Source organism: Trichoderma citrinoviride, assembly GCF_003025115.1.
Source record: "Trichoderma citrinoviride strain TUCIM 6016 unplaced genomic scaffold BBK36scaffold_6, whole genome shotgun sequence".
In the NCBI taxonomy this organism is placed as follows: domain Eukaryota; kingdom Fungi; phylum Ascomycota; class Sordariomycetes; order Hypocreales; family Hypocreaceae; genus Trichoderma; species Trichoderma citrinoviride.
Window position 1 is genome coordinate 762,965 of NW_020194714.1, and position 16,202 is coordinate 779,166.

The following is a 16,202-nucleotide window of genomic DNA, read 5'->3' on the forward strand; positions in this document are numbered from 1 at the left end:
AGTGGTAGCTTCTTGCATTTGTGTGTGCTCCGAGCTTCTCCCTCCTTGGCTCGTTTTGGGGGAGATGCATATGGAGGGGGATGAAGTCTATTTCGATAATGCAAAATAGTTTGATTGGAGAATTACTTTTGTATCCTGTTGGATTCTGAGTCCTTTGCTATACTGTTCGAGGCTTGTTGCATATGCGTGGCGTCGAGCGTTGGAAGGTGCATGTCGGGTGTTCACTTTGGACTGTGCTTGGAAACATCAAACTTGAGATGCAAGCTTTTGGAGTCTTGAGATACTGGTGTAAATGCGCCTTTGGTAGCAAACTCGTACGAACGGGACAATCTTCGGACTTCAAATCAAGAATGGTACAAGAAGTACCTGCGTACGGGGTACAGCGTCATAAATTTAATACCTCGGAGTCTTTTTGTTGTTTACTTTGCCTCATCTCAGATCCTTCCCCCAAGAGGCAACGACTCTACGACGTCCGGAGATGGCGCAGGCTGGGACTTACTTGCGTCAAAAGGCAACAATACTCTACAACACGACACTCAGCTCTGCCCCCAACTCACTACCCACACAAGCTTCTTATGCCATCCATCCCCTACCCAGTACAATGAAGATCGAAACCGCTACTGTAAGGTACACTAGTATTCTCTCAGGCAAAGGTACACAGTAAACGCGTTGCAAAGCTACCAAAGAGTCCAACCAATGGTGGAGCGAAATGATACTCCGTATTCACGAGATACTACTGTGCATTACGCCATGACAGCAGGGGGAGGGATATCGATGGCCGGGTCTTTCTCTGTTCCCCCGTCTGTCCTGAGACAAAAAAGATCCGGACATGCACGGGGGCTGCATCCCGATTCTGACGAGAAAGCGGGAGGTGCAGCATCGTGAGACATCCGCAAAGGAAGGGAGAGTGCTGAAAAGAGGGCGGCGGTCAGAAATCCGGTGCTGGGGGTCTCGATGGATGGCATTTTTCAAGAAAGCGTGAAGAGAAAAGAGAACAATGAAAGAAAAGAGTCGATTTACTTCTTAGATCCGCGATATTATTACTTTAAATTCTACAAAGGTGTAATACCATTACTCACATGCTCACAAAAGGCAATACACCCATGAAATCAAAAACAACTTCATGCAAGCAGCTTCCTTCGCTCCATCAGCCTCACAACACTAACAACGTCCACCTAAAAAAGATCCCCTTACATCAGTCCCATCAAAGCTCCATCAAGCGCCGCACCGCGTCATTCCCGCAGTGGCGCCTCAATTGCCGAAACAACAAGCCACTAAAAAAGGAAAACCGCACCAACAAAACCCTTAGACTACTATAGTAACAGCCTCTTCGAAAATAAGGAGGCGAAAATGAACCGCCTGAGAATGATGAAATCGACGTCATCAGCTTTTTGCACCTCCCCCGGACAAACAACTCGTCATAAGGGCTTACAGTAATACCTTAATCAAAAAGTCAGGCGATTTTCTCTAAGAGAGAGAGATCGTCGGAAGGGGGAGACTTATTGGGAACGGGGCGTTGCTAGGAAGAAATACACACTGTGTTTGCAAGTAACTGCATCGACGAACACACTTCGAAAACTCTTCTTCGCGAACAATGACGGTATATCGATCAGAAACTAGCAAAGATAGTGTCCATGAAGGTGCCTGACACAACACGATTATCAACACTCGTTCAAAGAGGAAGAAGAGCTAGGAGGTAAAGGGAAAAAATAAGAACCCCCCGGTCTGCTATCGGAGCCAGGTCCGAGCCCTCAACTTCACCTCAAACTTAGAAACACCCAACAACCTGTATTGATCACAGATTCGCCAAAACTGCCTTGGTCCCTCCAAGTCAAACTCTTTGCTCTTCAAGTAGACTTAAAGTAGTTAATCCAGTCATTGTAAGCCCTCGCTTCTCGGCGTCATCGTCTCGTCTTCCAATTCATCCATCAATCAGTCCCCATCATCCAGCCCTGCCAGTTAACCAGACCTCCAACACGTCAAAGCACTTTCCATACATCATCATAATCATCATCATAATCTCAAAAAGCTCAGACCACACAAAGCAACCCCCAACCCCATCGAACAAACAAAACCCCAAACTAAACCACAGAATCTCAAAGAAAACTGACAAGTCACCCTTTCCCCCCTCCCAACGCACAAACAATGCCGGCACTCGTATGTACCTACTGTAGTGGAACCTTCCCCCCCATCCCTGCCAACTCCATACAGAGAAACACATCACAAAACATCCCCCCTTCTTCGTACGTATGTACTCTGTATCATATTGGTTGGTATTATACATACTATCGTCAGGAAAAAGCACTCCGTATATCCGTCATATCGACGGGCTCTTGAATACCCAAGCGAGTTCCAAAACCACAGCCCCGGAAACTGCCCCCGTCCACGTTACCTTCGGTACTGTATCGAATCCTGATCCGCCCTACCGACAGCCTCACACCCTTGGCATCCTTCTTCCTCCTCGGTGGCAAGCATGACATCAGTCTCCCCATATTGTTTCCTCTCCTGTTTCCAGTGTATTACTCCGTATTGCTGTTTCTAATGTATTGCTGCGTATTGTACAGACGTCATGTCTCCCTGCCTTACTTGACTCAAGACGCCCACTGGTATAGTAGATGCGCACAGCATGCATTGTGAATAACTTCCGTGTTCTTGACTGTCGACACATGGTCGCGCAAAAGCCTAAACCCTAATCCTCTGTACAACTGTCCTGCATTTGTTTTGTTTTCGTTTTGGTTTCCCCCTTCCTTCCCTAACCAGCCATACCCGTCTACACGCTGCTCCATGCAAAAAATAAAAGAAACAAACACAACAGAAATTCCAGACCCATGAGCAGAAAGAAACTGCTCCTTGAACGCCTGACAGATATGCTCACTATGATCCCCCATCCAGAGGTGAGCGCCTGTAAATTGTAGCAACACGAACAGAAGAAACACACAAATAGGCCGAGTTGTAAGAAAAAGACAAGGAAAGAATTCGCAAACAAGACGCCCCATGCAATGACGATGCTGCCACGAGGGCTGATGGCGCTCATAAACGTTGCTCAAAATCCCAGGGGCTGAAGCGTAATATACAGTGAATGTCGCACCTGCACGAACTTCGTGATGCTCGTAACGATGAAAAGAAGAGAAATTGAGAAGAAAAGAAACAGACAGAATACCATGTGGTCGTGGCGGAAAGCGAAAAATGTTTCCAAAGTTTGGGTATCATGAGCCCCCTGCCCTCCTCTTCGAGGGGGCTCGGAGCGGCGCCGATAAAAGTCCAATGCTCCTTTTTTGTTTGTAAAGAAGACGAAAAAGAAACGTGATTGAAGCGCTGCCAACTCGGTGGCACGATGAATGAAACTGGCCCGCGTGTCGTAGGATAAGAGGTCGAGATCTAATTTGCCGGTATATGAGGGCGATGCTTGCATCGATGATACGTTTCAAGCAGTGATGAGTCCAAGCCGAACGGTGGGGTCTTCACCGTGACTCGACTGGAGCCGCCTGTATATGCTGTTCTGTTGTTGAGGACCCGAGGGGGGAAAAAGAGAAAGCTGTTCTCTTTTCCATCGACAAGTCTAGTTTACTTCTTGCCTCGGTTCCCCGTCGCTGTGATCTTGCTGGTGCTCATCAGATCACCAATATATTTCTGAAGGAACTTGTTGTTGTTGTCGAGCTTGTCGTGCTCCTCCCGCACGGCCTCGATGCGATTGAAGATAGTGAGGAGAGACTCCTGCAAGAGCTTGGCATGCCTGCATCCCGCGGTGGTTAGTGTCGTTTCTCCTCACGTTGTCAGAGAGCGTCAACTCACTTTCTCAACTCCTCGCGCGCCTCCTTGCCCAGCTTGTCGAGGTCTTCGTTCGTCCGCCGAGGGCTCATGGCTCGGACGTCGTCTGGTCCAAAGTGCGAATCCACAGGGCCGACGGCTGAGCTGTCGCGAGGGACAACCAAGGGGCCGCTGCTTTTGCGACTTGGCAGGCGAGGGCGGGTAGGAATGGGCTGGTGGATGATGGGCTCGTTCTGATCGGAAGGAGTTGTGGAAACAGACGAGTCGGACCGCTCGATGGGGTGAACGTGGCTGGCAGAGCCGATCGAATGGCTATCGTGGTCGTCGGACATGGTGGATAGAAGGGGGGGTTGATTAGGCGAAAAAAGCGGGTTGTTGAAAGGACAACGGGTATGATTTGGCGTCTGCCGCCAATGAGTGATAGCTGGAAGCGGTTCGTCGACTGCCAGGAGTCGTGGACTGCTGCAAGTTCGAAGCTGCAGAAGGCTCTCTCAAGGGTTACCGACGATGTTGTTCGGTAGAAGCGAAGGCGAGAGGAGCTTCGAGGGTGAATGGACGAGTGTCTCGTGCGGTGTCGACGTCGTGTTTAATCGTCTGGTCCGGTCTAGTGTCTTTTGTAGTGTTGTCGGCAGTTCTGTCGTCTAAAAAATCTGTCGCTGCCCAGGAATGAGTCTTTTTCTAATCCTGGCTAATGCCTGTTGTTCTCAACCTTGCAATGCCCAACGTGGGTGCAAGCACGGTATGAGTATATGACCGAGGTGGATGAGGAGTAACAGCGACCGTCGAGTCTCCGTTGCGAGGAGGCAAGGAGAAGAAGTGCACCACGGAAATGGGCGAAAAGAAAGTGGTGGTTTAAGGGTGAGGGAGGAAGATTGCAGAGCGGGCGAAATGGAGTTGGAAAAAGCAAGTTGTAAGTCAGCCAAGTGGCGACGGGAAAGGACTCGGTGGGAGGGTTTTAAAAAAGGGAAGAAGGGAAGAAGAAAAGAGCAGCTGTGTCGAGGATCGCCCGGGGTGTCGAGGGTATGAGAGGGTCGAGGGTCGAGGGCAGAGGGTGGTGATTTGTGCGAACTCCTCGTGACAAGTCAAGTCCAACGGGGACGAAAATGGGCCTCTGGTTTGCTCGGCGGGCTCAGTCAGCGTGGAGTTGCGTCGATGCGCTGGCGAGCGAAATGTGGAATGCGGATGCAAATGTGAAATGTGAACGAGCAGCGATGAAATAGACACGCCGCCGTCTGTATTGTAAATGTATGGGTGCGCTGCGTGTATGTGCGGCCAGACTGTGGACTGTGATACTGTACGGACAAGTAACGGCCTGGCGGTGGAGATGGAGAGAACGGTGGAGATGGCAGATAGTAGGTGGGCGAGGCGAGGCAGAAACAGCACAGAACGCAACGGCGAGGGAAATCGGGCTGGTGCGCGCTGAATCAGGCAAGCCGCGGGTCGTTTAGCGGTCAGCGCCCCCCGAAGAAGGTGATGACGATCTGCTGTAGCGTCGACAGTAGCGCTCGACAGTGCCGTAGGCCGGACACTCGGGGGTCTCTCTAGGCTGTGCTGGGCGCTGTGCTGTGCTGTGCTGAGGTGTGCTGTTCTGTGCTGTGAAGCTGGGCCGGCTGTCAGGCAGATTGTGCTGGGACGGAGAGTGTCTCTATGGATGACAACAGAACTGGATGTCACGATGGATAGCTTCTCCGTATGTACCAGATGATGATTGCTGTAGGCACCTAAACTGCCACTAGCAGTAGTGTCGACGTCTTACTTTGTACGTGCCCGTTGGTTGCAGCCGGCGTGACGATCTCAAAAAGTGTCTCTCCAGCCAGCTCGCGAATCGCGGGATGGGAGGCTAGAAGCAGAAGCAGAAGCAGAAGCAGGCGCACAGGGCAGATGGTCCGGGATAACACCAAGATACTACTAGCAGCCAAAGGGGGCTTGAGTCTGTTCAGCTGTGGCAGTTGTTTTCTTCTTCCTTTCCTCGTTTCCTTTCTGATGCTCTGTCCCGTCCTGGTTCTTCCCCGTATGATGGACGAGAGGGGGGTGGTTGTTGACGCTGTGATTCGAGGGCCTGGTGTGTGGGATGCGGCAGCCGTGGGACTCGACAAAGTACGTAGCTCGACAAAGCAAGGGCCTGTTGCAGTTGTCTGTCTGGCTGTCTTCTGTCTGGATGTCCGATGGGAACACACGCAAAAGAGAGGAGAAGATTCTCGCTGGCCCGCTCTGCTGCTCTCCTAGTGGGCGGTCGTCGACAGGGGACGTCGTCGTGATGGCTGTTCCACACACTGTCCTGTGTATCTGGCAGAAAATGGAAGAGCTCGAGACGACTTCTATCACGGACGGAGTATATGTAGCACCCCAACGGACAGGAAAGGGGAGTGTATCTTGTCAGATGGCACAAGGACGGCCGGCCTGGCGGGTGCCAGCAGCAGTCCGTATTACAGCTTCTTCGTCCTGCTCCGACGTGATAATACTGTCTGGCCAGCCAGCAGCACCGTTCGCAGAGCAATTCAGGCGGTGAATTGGGAATTGGGGGTGGGGGGAAGCAGAAACGCGGACCAGGGCTCGTGGGCTCAAGGGGGACCGGAAAGTTGGGGCCACAGCTTGTGGCTCCCATGTCGAGAGGACCCTTTGTGCGAAATGGGCTACGCAAGAGGTTCAGTTGAGCTTGTAAGGTACAGGTACCGGCCGATACGTGTAGCGGTTCTGAGTACCTACCTTACCTTACCTGTTGCTTGGAGCTTTCATCAGTTCTGGATTTGGCGATGCCTGGTGATGTCGTCTTTGTCCTACGTCAGGCTCGCCGTTGGTGGTTACCTCATGCGTGACCCCCGACTTATTTTTGGACCCCGGATTCCGCATTCTGTAGCAGCCGCCAGAATCACCCCATGAATTCCCATCCAAACCGTCGTTTGCAACGGCCACGGAAACGTCAATTGTTGCCACGGTACCAGCACGCATTTTTCGACGCATGCACGCACTGACGCCGGACGGGCTGGTATGCGCAGGTGTGCGCGGTGTACCCGGTACCGCCCGTATCCCTGTCCGCTCCGTCCCCCTGCTCCGTTGGCTTCTCGCAATTCCCGCCAAGAACGCCCGTGCGAGGACCCGTCGACAGGTACTGGGTACACGTGCGCTCCAGCAGCCCACCCGCGCCAAAAGTTCGAGTACACATGTCACTTCTGCCTCATGCCCTTTTTCTGCTGCGCTCCTCGTGCATAAGGCGTGCCTTTGCAAAAACCCCCATTCTCGTTGTACACGTAAAAGCTGCAACCTCGTGCTGGATTGGGGGGGCTGGCCACGCACAAGAGGAGTCAAAACGGAAATAAAAGGGTCAGCGACATCAAAACGGACGGCGAGGGTGTGAGGGAGTGCCAGATCGGTCATGTCCCCTTTCGCTTTTCGCGGGCGGATACACACATGTCTGTCTGAGCATGGGATATCCTTGTCCCCTGGCATGCTGCTACCTTAGCTGGGTCTCTTTTTCTTTCCATCCATCCACTGCTGCTTTCCCCTCCCCACGATATGGTGATGGTCGCTTTCGGAGCCGCGAGTTCTGCTGATCGAATGTTTCTGACTTGCACTCCCCACGCTAGACAGAGCACGCGAGGGCGTTGACTAACTTGGATCTAGACGGCACAGTGGCATTGGCGATGCAATTCCAGAGCTTCAGCTGCGATAGCGCCATGCAGCTCATGGGGCCGAGCGAGTGGGCATTTTTCTGCAAGCTAGTGGAAAGAAGTTGACGATGGAAAAGGGCAGAACGAAGAAGAGGAACAGCGAAAAGGGCTGATGTCGCATCTGTCAACGTTTCGGAACGCTGCATGTCGACTGCGATAATACCTGGCGATTACTGTACCCGTACAAGTCCCGGCCCATGCATTGATGGATGGACATCAGTCGATGACCTTCGATGGACACATGTGCGTAGACGGAGCCGCCGGCCACTCCTAGTTTGACAGCTGCTGCTCATGCTGCTCCGTACCGCTGCGACATTGCGATGCTACAAGGAGCTGATGAATCTCCAGGTTTCGCAATTAGTAATTTTGCCATGTCTGCCCTGGGTATCTGGTCAACCGGCCTACGATACGAAGCTCTGCCATCCGGCGCATAACGGAGTTGCTCAGCGAAGCTGTCTTACACATCATGTGGTCTGTATCCGTCTGGCCCAACCGAGATATAAAACAATGAGGAGCAGATACTCCGTGGTCCGGACTCGGCACATATCAGTCATTGTCGCACATACGATGCTCGTCCATCGTGCCTCGTACAACGGATATCAAAATCCGAGGTCGGGTGCCCTCAGCCAAAGCCAAAGGGAAAAAAAAGAGGCGCTCCGGCAAGGCCAGCCAAAGCCGCGGTGGCGGGGACTGGCCAATTTGCAGCACAAAGACGATCAATGCCGGTGACGCCATAGCAGAGACCCCTTAACGGGTGCCAGCAGAGACGCCCACACTGTTTCGGTGAAGTACTCGGTACCGGGCAGCGCTGCTGGGGGGGCCACCCGCGTGGCACATGCTGCCTCCGGACGAGCCTCCTTCCGCACGGACTGCGGTGGCCACGAGTTGCCCATGCTGTACGGTGCTGTTGTGGATCTAAGGGCACTGTCCGGCGGGTACCAGCAGTGGATGCCAGACAGCGCTCCAGAGCTCCGTCACCCGTTGCCAGAGTACTCTGTACTTGCACCGGTGTCAGCACCTCAACTCTGGGCGTCTCCACCACTCCGATTTTTCCCATCTCTCACCCATCCCCCCTCGGCAGAGTAGCTTGTCCGAAGGGCCTCTTTTCTTGTCTGCACAAGGTGAGCCTTCGCTGTTGGCTGAAGAGCAGAAGACCGTTGGACAGATGAGCTGCCATCCATTACGCCCTCGCAGCGATCGGCGCCAAGCGTGCGAGTATTGCCGCGAAGTGCCCGCCAGCAAACGTTCGCCAGTTGTGATGCTTCTGCATGGTGAGATTAGGTACAGTACCTGCAAACTTGCACATCCGCCTGTGGCTGCGTCTGTGCGGTTTCTGCTTCGAGCTCCCCGACGTCATTCGTGTCAGTCTCCTCTGATTGAGTCCTGACTAATCTGCTGCCCAAGGGTTGATGGCGGATAGCCGCACAGGCGACAGAAGGGACTGCATCGTCTCGACTACAGCATATACCTTTAGCTCCCACTGGTGAAGACACACCTTGAACGAAGGTTCCGTCGTCGTCGAGCGGGCAAATTTTCGCTGCCCCTCCGCTTCTGCACGACGCCAAATGGGCGACGGAGCACACCGGGCAACCGCGGCGTCGCAGCCGGCGATGCTGGCCCATCGATCCATGCCGCGCTGCTTCCGTGATGATGAAGAAGAAGGGGCCTCAAGGGGGGTGGGCGGAGACGCTTGTGTGGACTGACATTGATGGGAGACAGAAGTCCTGAGGGACGATATGGATCCCACATCGTGGCCTGGGAGGGCTCTGATGGAGTCGAGCAGCGAAGCCATGAGGCGCCTCTGGCTCTTCCGCGACCCCTGTCCATATCGGCCTGGTGCCTCATCCAACGCTCTCGGAAACGAGCCTTGCCCGGACAGGCAATCTCCCAGAAATTGGAAATTGAGCTTGACGTCGGCCCCGCCTGATGTCATGGATCGTCCGCCCTCGTCCAACAGGATGCGTCAAAGCTGCCACTCCACCATTCCCGCCCCAACCGCTTCCTGGACGCGCCAAAGTCTGCGTGACTCGCAAGCCCCTCGCCGACGACTTGAAGTTGAACTCCCTGCCTGTACACAGTGTACCTTGAGCCCGTCGCACATATTCCCGGCGTCACAAGCGCTTCTCAGCCAGGAGGGAGTTGCATCCGAAATCGTGAGGTGCCTTGCCGTGCCTCGCCTTGCCTTGCCTCGCCTTGCCATGCCATGCCATGCCATGCCATGAGATGTCAAGAGATTCAGCTGCTCGCCCCGTTTGGATCGTGTCCGCCTCACCTCAAAGAGCTAACGGGCCCGGATGCCATGGCAGAGATAGATTTCGCCTCGGTACTGCAGTCAGCGTCACTCTCAAAGGGAGTCCATTCAAGCAGCACGACAACGCCTCACACATCTGTGTACGGGGTTGTGAGCACATCAAACCCCCCCCCGGACAACACTTTTCCGAACGCATATTAACTCAAAAGTTTTTCACGGGGGTGTGTTGAATCTTTCCTTTTCATCTTCCCTTGTGCCTCTTTTTTAATTATTTTTTATGGAATTTTTCTTTTTTGAGAAATCACGGGGGAGAAAATCCGCAGCTGTTTGATGCCTGACGCTGCCTTCGATTATGCCTCACTCAACACCGGTTGCCTGCCTGCCTGCCTAGCCGCCAAGCATACGACGAGATGGACTCTTTGTTGCCTCTCTCCACTGCCGCGGTGGTGTCGTGACTCTTTGGCCTGGTTTACCTGCACGTTCGTGATGCTCCCGTAGCTCACTTTCGCTTTCCGCCGTCGCCCCTGTCGCTGGATGTTCTATTTGCATACGAGCCGAGAGTTCTCCTGAGCAATGCCACGGTCACGATTGAGTCCTACCTTCGACGATGGCTCGCCCACCAGCTCTCTGATGGATCGACAAAATTGTGCGAACCACTACTTCTCCTTTATGTCCAATCACAGACTTTGGTACGACCAACAAGGCCGTACCGGTCCTCACGGCCTCTGCTGATCGGCACCTCCCGCCCACCTCGTCTCATCAACTTCCAGGTTGCCAAGCCAGACCACGAGCTGCGCGCCGTGATTTGGGTCGTCATTGATTCTCACCGAAACCACAGCCCTAGTCGTCGCTCCGCCTATCAAACCCTAGCCTTCCCCATCATGATACACAGGTAGAATCGTACAAGCACAGTATCCTTTTTGCCGGGCCCTCGTGACGGCGGCCAGTTCATGCTGCGGAACCACTTGCATTGTTTCAGAGAACTCGGGCAGCAGCTTGGGTTTCGCTTTTTGCTCTGATGGGGACTTACTGAGTCGCCTTGCTGTTGTCAATGACGACTGGTGTTGGCTCGACTGAGATCATGGATACCATGGCTGAGACGTATAGTGCACTGCTGGATGACCCCGCTGGACTCACAGAGATTGCGGCTCACAGAGATTGCCATTACATCTTCAACACAGCTCTCTCATACCTTTACGAAGAAGCAGTCTAGGCTGTTGCCGGATGACACTGGCCAATCAGCCTTCCGTGGCAAAGCGGATGGCGTGCCGGGCCGGCCCTCATCTTCTTTGGAGCAAAACACCACCAAAGCTGAAAATCACAGGTTGACTGACGATGCCCAGATTCTGTCCCGTCTCAGCCACTTCCTGGAGCCATCCCGCCCGCCCTTGCTGGCTATTGTTAGTGTTTTCTGGGATAGGCTAGGTTTGAGGTTGTGCTACGGGCCACTTGAATCCATCGTGTAACGCGAAGCTGTCGTCGACTCTCAGCGAGAGGCCGCCCCCCTTCTTGGCCTCCGGAGCACTTCTCAAGAGGCTGCTTGCATATACCCGCACCTGTGCCATCCGCGATTGGGCCTACGGTGCTGTGATGGATGCGGGAAGCATGCACGGCGATAACAGTCACACTGGCCCAGTCCTGCCTGTCTGGTCCAGTCATCACGAAAGGGTTACCATGAGCCAACCAAGGGGGTTCGTAGCAAGGGCTGTAGGGCGCGTGACAGTCACTGTGGCTCACAGCCGCATATGCTGCGGGCCTTATCTGGCAGAATTGGACATGGGGGAAAAGAGAGACAGCGAGGGCGTGAGAGGGAGCAGAAGAAGAAAAAGATGGCGCTGCCGGTTTTCCAATCTATTCTTTCCAGCCGTCCCCAGCGCCCCTCATCCAGTTCAGACCAACCAGCTGCAGCTGATGCTTCTCGACGAACTTGACAGCATCGAATGAGCGTCTCTGCACGAATTCCTCGCCTCCAACGTCCTCCTTTGTCAAGGCTAGGCCATGGGGCTCACGGAAGAGCAGGAACAGGTATCTGTGTGGTTGAGATCTTTCCCACATATCTCGCTTAGTAACAATTCTGCCGTAGGACAATGTTTGGGATGCTTTCCAGAGGGGAAAAGGTGAAGGGGCAGGGGAGGATGTTTGCCAAAAGAAAAAAAAAATGCTGTAGGGGTAATGGATGAAAGCCGCATCATTTCGCTCTCGGCTAGGGGAAGAGCCGGATACCACATGATAGGGGCAACGGCCCAAGAGACAATCCACTTCCCTACATAAAACTGCACAGCACCCCCTCACGGAGAACGGAGCAATGGAGCAAGAGAGGCGCACACACATTTTCCGTCACGATGTAGGCAGGCAGGCAAATCGCAGGGAGGGGTGTGTGTGAGGAGGATGGAGAGGAAGGAGGAGGAGAAGTAGTAGTGATATGTAAATAAAGAGAAGGCTTACTCGTCTTTGGGGCCGGGGGCGAGATATTCAGTGAGGACGGGCTTCGTCTGGGCGACGACGCCGTCGGCGCCGGCCAATGGCTTGAGGCCGGGGAGGACCCAGTGCCGCCAGAAGGCGAATTTGGGGTCGTCTGGCGTGGGAGCGTCGGGATCGACGAGGAGGAGCATATAAGATGCGTCTTCTGGGGCGTCGGACTATATAGATAGATATATAAACATACAGTTCCATGTAAGAAATTTTGCTTCAACAACTCGTTTCTTCTTGCGTTGTTGGTATTTTGGGTTTTGATGTATCCATGGGTGTGGTATATATATCATGAGCTGATATATATCAGAGCAGCCCATGATATATATATATATCACACGAATTTGATGTGACGAGAAAGGACGAAACATTCGTTGATATCTTGTTACAAGTGTCAACTGGATATGGGGAAAACTGAACTGACCTCGGCTTCAAAGGAGACGAACGGAGCGAGCTTGACCTCGTTGACGCGAAAGAGGTTGCCCAGGTCGACGTTTTTGCCGCCAAAGGAGATGGAGAGGCGGGTGGTGGGCTTGAAGCCCGGGGGGATGAGGGCTTCCGCGGGGCCGTCGGGGGCGAGGTTTGCGGTGGCCAGGGAGGTTGAGAGGGTGAGGGCGAGGGCGTCGAGGCTGTTGCTTTCAGGCATGGTTTCGCTGATGAATTGGTGAAATGGAACTGGGGGAGGCAAAAGGGGCCAGGGTAAGGGTTGTCTTCGATGCTGGGTTTGGATGGGATGATTTGCTGGTGATGAGGATGATTGGAGAATGAGTTGGTGAGTTTCTGGGATGGGATGCGATTTGATTGACCAACACTGAGAGAAGATGGAGGGTCGGGGAAGCGGAACAAGATACGGGGTTACAGCCAGGAGAAGTTGATTTGAAGAGCAAAAAAGAGGGCTGCGATGGGCTGCTGCTCGAGAATCGGCGAGAAAAGAGAGCCTGAGAGGACGAATGAATTTTTTTTATTCAAGGTCTGCTTGGTTTTTCCCCGCGAATTTGCATTGAGGTCATGGTGTTAATAAGAGGTTTAACTTGAAGGACTGGGATTGGCGATATCTGACTGGTGGAATAATTGGCGGCTTTTTGCCCTTTGAAGTTCTTGGCTCTTATTGCGAACTTCAGAGTCTTGACTACGGCGAGGAAAGATGCGCTGCATGATAGGATACGAGAGGGAATGGGAATATCGACGGGGTTCGGAGTTTCTTCTCTGAAAGAGATTCTGTCAGTGGCTTTACGGGAGCTGGAGGGTGGTGGTTTGGGGAGTTTGTGATGGAAATCTGCTGGGTTGGAGGCATCCGGGGTCCCGGTTGTTGAACGAACAACAGCATTGGGTCACTGAGTAATGCGACGAGACGACTCTGTCCGCTCCTCATCAGAATCTGCCATTGTTGATTCGATTTTACATGAGCGAGGAGAAGTCCTTGTCCGAGTCAGAATGTCCCTGGGCTTGACGATGCTACCTTGCTGGTCCCGGGTGGCTTCCGAATGCTGTTACACTTTTGCATTCCGAACATAGAATTTTGAAGGCGATATAGATATTGACGATATTGACCGAAGGGTTTGGCTTACGATTAGATCTACTTCTTTGACGACACCGGATGGGCCATAAGTGATTGCTTTCTTATAGCAATGGCGAAGCTTGTCCTTTTCATTGGTAAAGCTGTTGCTTATTGTCATTTACATGATGAGAACAGTCGATCATTCTTCTTGCCCTGGGTTCTACCTTTATGCCGATCCATATAACATCACTCTCCCTTCCTCATCCATCAACTCGACAATGCATATCCCAACACCACAAGAGCGTCATCAAGCCGCCTAAGACGGCCCGTTTTCCGATCACAAAGGCAGCCTCAGGAATCAGCACAAGTAGCCATCATCCAATACCTCTCCTCTCTTGTATACCGCTGCTGCTGTGCCATTTCTGGATGCTTAGCCACCTGTGGTCGCTGTGCAAGTTCTGGATGCTCTGCTCATCCACTGTCGAGTTGTGGAAGTTGTGAGATCGGACGACGGTGACTCTGGGCTCTTTTCTCCGCGTGGCTAATGATGTTTGGTAACTCCATCCTGCCCTGAATAGTATTTCCTTGATGGTAGGTATACTACGACGGGGTAGCCTTGCGAGGCGGACTGGTGGTTGTAAGGCGGGGACGTCAAAAAAGCCCTTGCAGAAATCCCAAGGCAGGAACAGGTCGCATTGTCGGTATCGTGATATATTGTCCATGTACGATGTGAAGTCTCCTTCTATAGAGGCACTGAGACCATCTGCTACCTGTTTACCCCATTAGCCACAATACATGATGTTACGCCTGAAAGGAGTATTGGCGTACAGTCTGGCGTTCGACATCTCCATCAATAGTCTCCTCTTGAAGACAGAGACTGGTTTCTGCTCGGCTCAGCTTCGTCGGCTGCGGGAGGCTCTCTATGTGGATGACAAGCGCAACCTCTTCTGAAATCTCGACAAAGGCACTGGTGGCCGACGCTGGCCGTCGGCGTATGCGTAAGTTTCCGTGCATGCTTAGGGGCTGCCGTAGGACGTTTGTCTTTGAGTCAGTAGGGAGTTGTGTCTACTACGGCTTATGTATATCTCCTTAAGATGGTGTTGGGTGAATGTTTAAGTCGAGTTTGTTGCTCTACGTAGAGTTATTCACTGCCTCTGGTGAGACTTGTTTGAGCCAAATCACTCATGCTGTGGCTCTTGAACCACCTAATCTTCAAATGCTTCATCACTTCCACGTCCTGTCTTGAATCAGATGCTCTCCGGTGCTTTCACTTTGAGTTACATGCAATCATCCGCTATCCACTGGACTCATATCTGGATGGAAGGTTGCATTTGTGCAGACACACCCTGACAGAAACGAGTAACAGTGCAGCCAGCGCAGGAGGGAATAGCCGTAGACGGGGCATGGCCGGCTACCTGCCATGAGTTGCTTCACTCTGGACAGGAGCAAAACGCGGTAGCAGAGTATCTGCACAAGATTGTGGTATTCTTACGGACCGTCCGGAGCAACATAAGCACATGTACGCAGCTATCACCAACGGCCATCGTACATACCCACAACGGCTTGACAGCTTACGTGCACTCCCAGGCAACGTCGGTATGGGCTAGCCGGCATCCTCCTCGCGGCTGAATTATCCGTCTTCCAACATCCCCGGGACAGGTGCCGGTCTCCCCTCTTTGCAGCATTTAGCCCAACCTCGTATTGTTGGGTTGATATCGAGTCTCGATCTGGGGAATCCTGGTCTCTGTCACCCCGGGGTGGGGGCTTGTATGTGTACTTCGTATCATCTCGAGAAGTTGTCAAGATGGGGGGGCGTGTTTGTGAGATTTGATCAAAGTATTTGACGAAGAATGAGACTTGTCAGTTTTTCTGCTGTTGCTGGCCTGCGAGATACGAGACGAGGCCTCGTTGAGAGACTATAGCGGCACCAGGATGAAGACGGGAGGTCCATGGACTATGTAAGGCGTCTTCAAATGAGACATATTAGACGGTTGTCTCGTCTACCGGTTGGTTTTCCTTTGCTACAGTCCGTGGGTATATCACATACATCTGCTTCCTCTCATACTGTACACAGCACCCATCAAGTCGTGCATAGCTCACAGATCCTCAAACTCAAACTTGACGAGCAGCGTGCAATCCGTCTCCTTGCCCTTGAGATCCATCATGCGCAGAAACGTCCACCCCGGCTCCGCATACGCCAGCCTGACCGCCAGGACGGCGAACTTTGGGTTCCGGGCAAAGCTGTCGTCGCTCTTGATGAGCATGCGCAGAAAGACCAGCTCGTTGTCCTCGTACTCCCACTCGAGCGTCTCGTCCCAGACGGGGTCGGTGGCGTGCGGGTTCTCGCCGCGGTGCAGGAAGCCCAGCTTGTGGTGGCGGTAGGGCGCCGTCTTGCGCTTGGCGGGCTCGCCCTCGCCGTTGTTGGCGTCGTCGGCGGCGAGCGGGCTGTAGAGCGTACACGTCAGGTAGGGCTTGATGGAGTCGCGCTCCCTGTCGGCGTCGTGCAGCGGCACGTCCGTGGCGCCAGCGACGTGGACGCGCAGGCGCC

At 53.2% G+C, this 16,202-nt stretch overlaps 3 protein-coding genes across 3 annotated transcripts; all 3 read right to left on the reverse strand.

Annotated features, from left to right (window-relative positions):
- Positions 1-3,564: 3,564 nt before the first annotated feature.
- BBK36DRAFT_1117750 (hypothetical protein) lies at positions 3,565-4,100 on the reverse strand (the record flags this gene model as incomplete). Its single annotated transcript, XM_024890391.1, has 2 exons — positions 3,565-3,733; positions 3,793-4,100. The coding sequence occupies 2 exons, from the start codon at positions 4,098-4,100 to the stop codon at positions 3,565-3,567; spliced, it is 477 nt and encodes a 158-aa protein (XP_024750201.1).
- A 7,438-nt stretch (positions 4,101-11,538) lies between these two features.
- Positions 11,539-12,802, reverse strand: BBK36DRAFT_1198753 (PEBP-like protein; the record flags this gene model as incomplete). The annotated part of the gene is made up of 3 exons (XM_024897052.1): positions 11,539-11,731; positions 12,133-12,326; positions 12,581-12,802. 3 exons carry the CDS (start codon positions 12,800-12,802, stop codon positions 11,539-11,541), a joined length of 609 nt encoding a protein of 202 aa, XP_024750202.1.
- Positions 12,803-15,750: 2,948 nt separating this feature from the next.
- On the reverse strand, positions 15,751-16,143 carry BBK36DRAFT_1158834 (hypothetical protein; the record flags this gene model as incomplete). The annotated part of the gene is made up of 1 exon (XM_024894149.1): positions 15,751-16,143. A coding segment is annotated over one exon (393 nt), but the record flags the coding sequence as incomplete, so codon positions are not given.
- Positions 16,144-16,202: the final 59 nt, after the last annotated feature.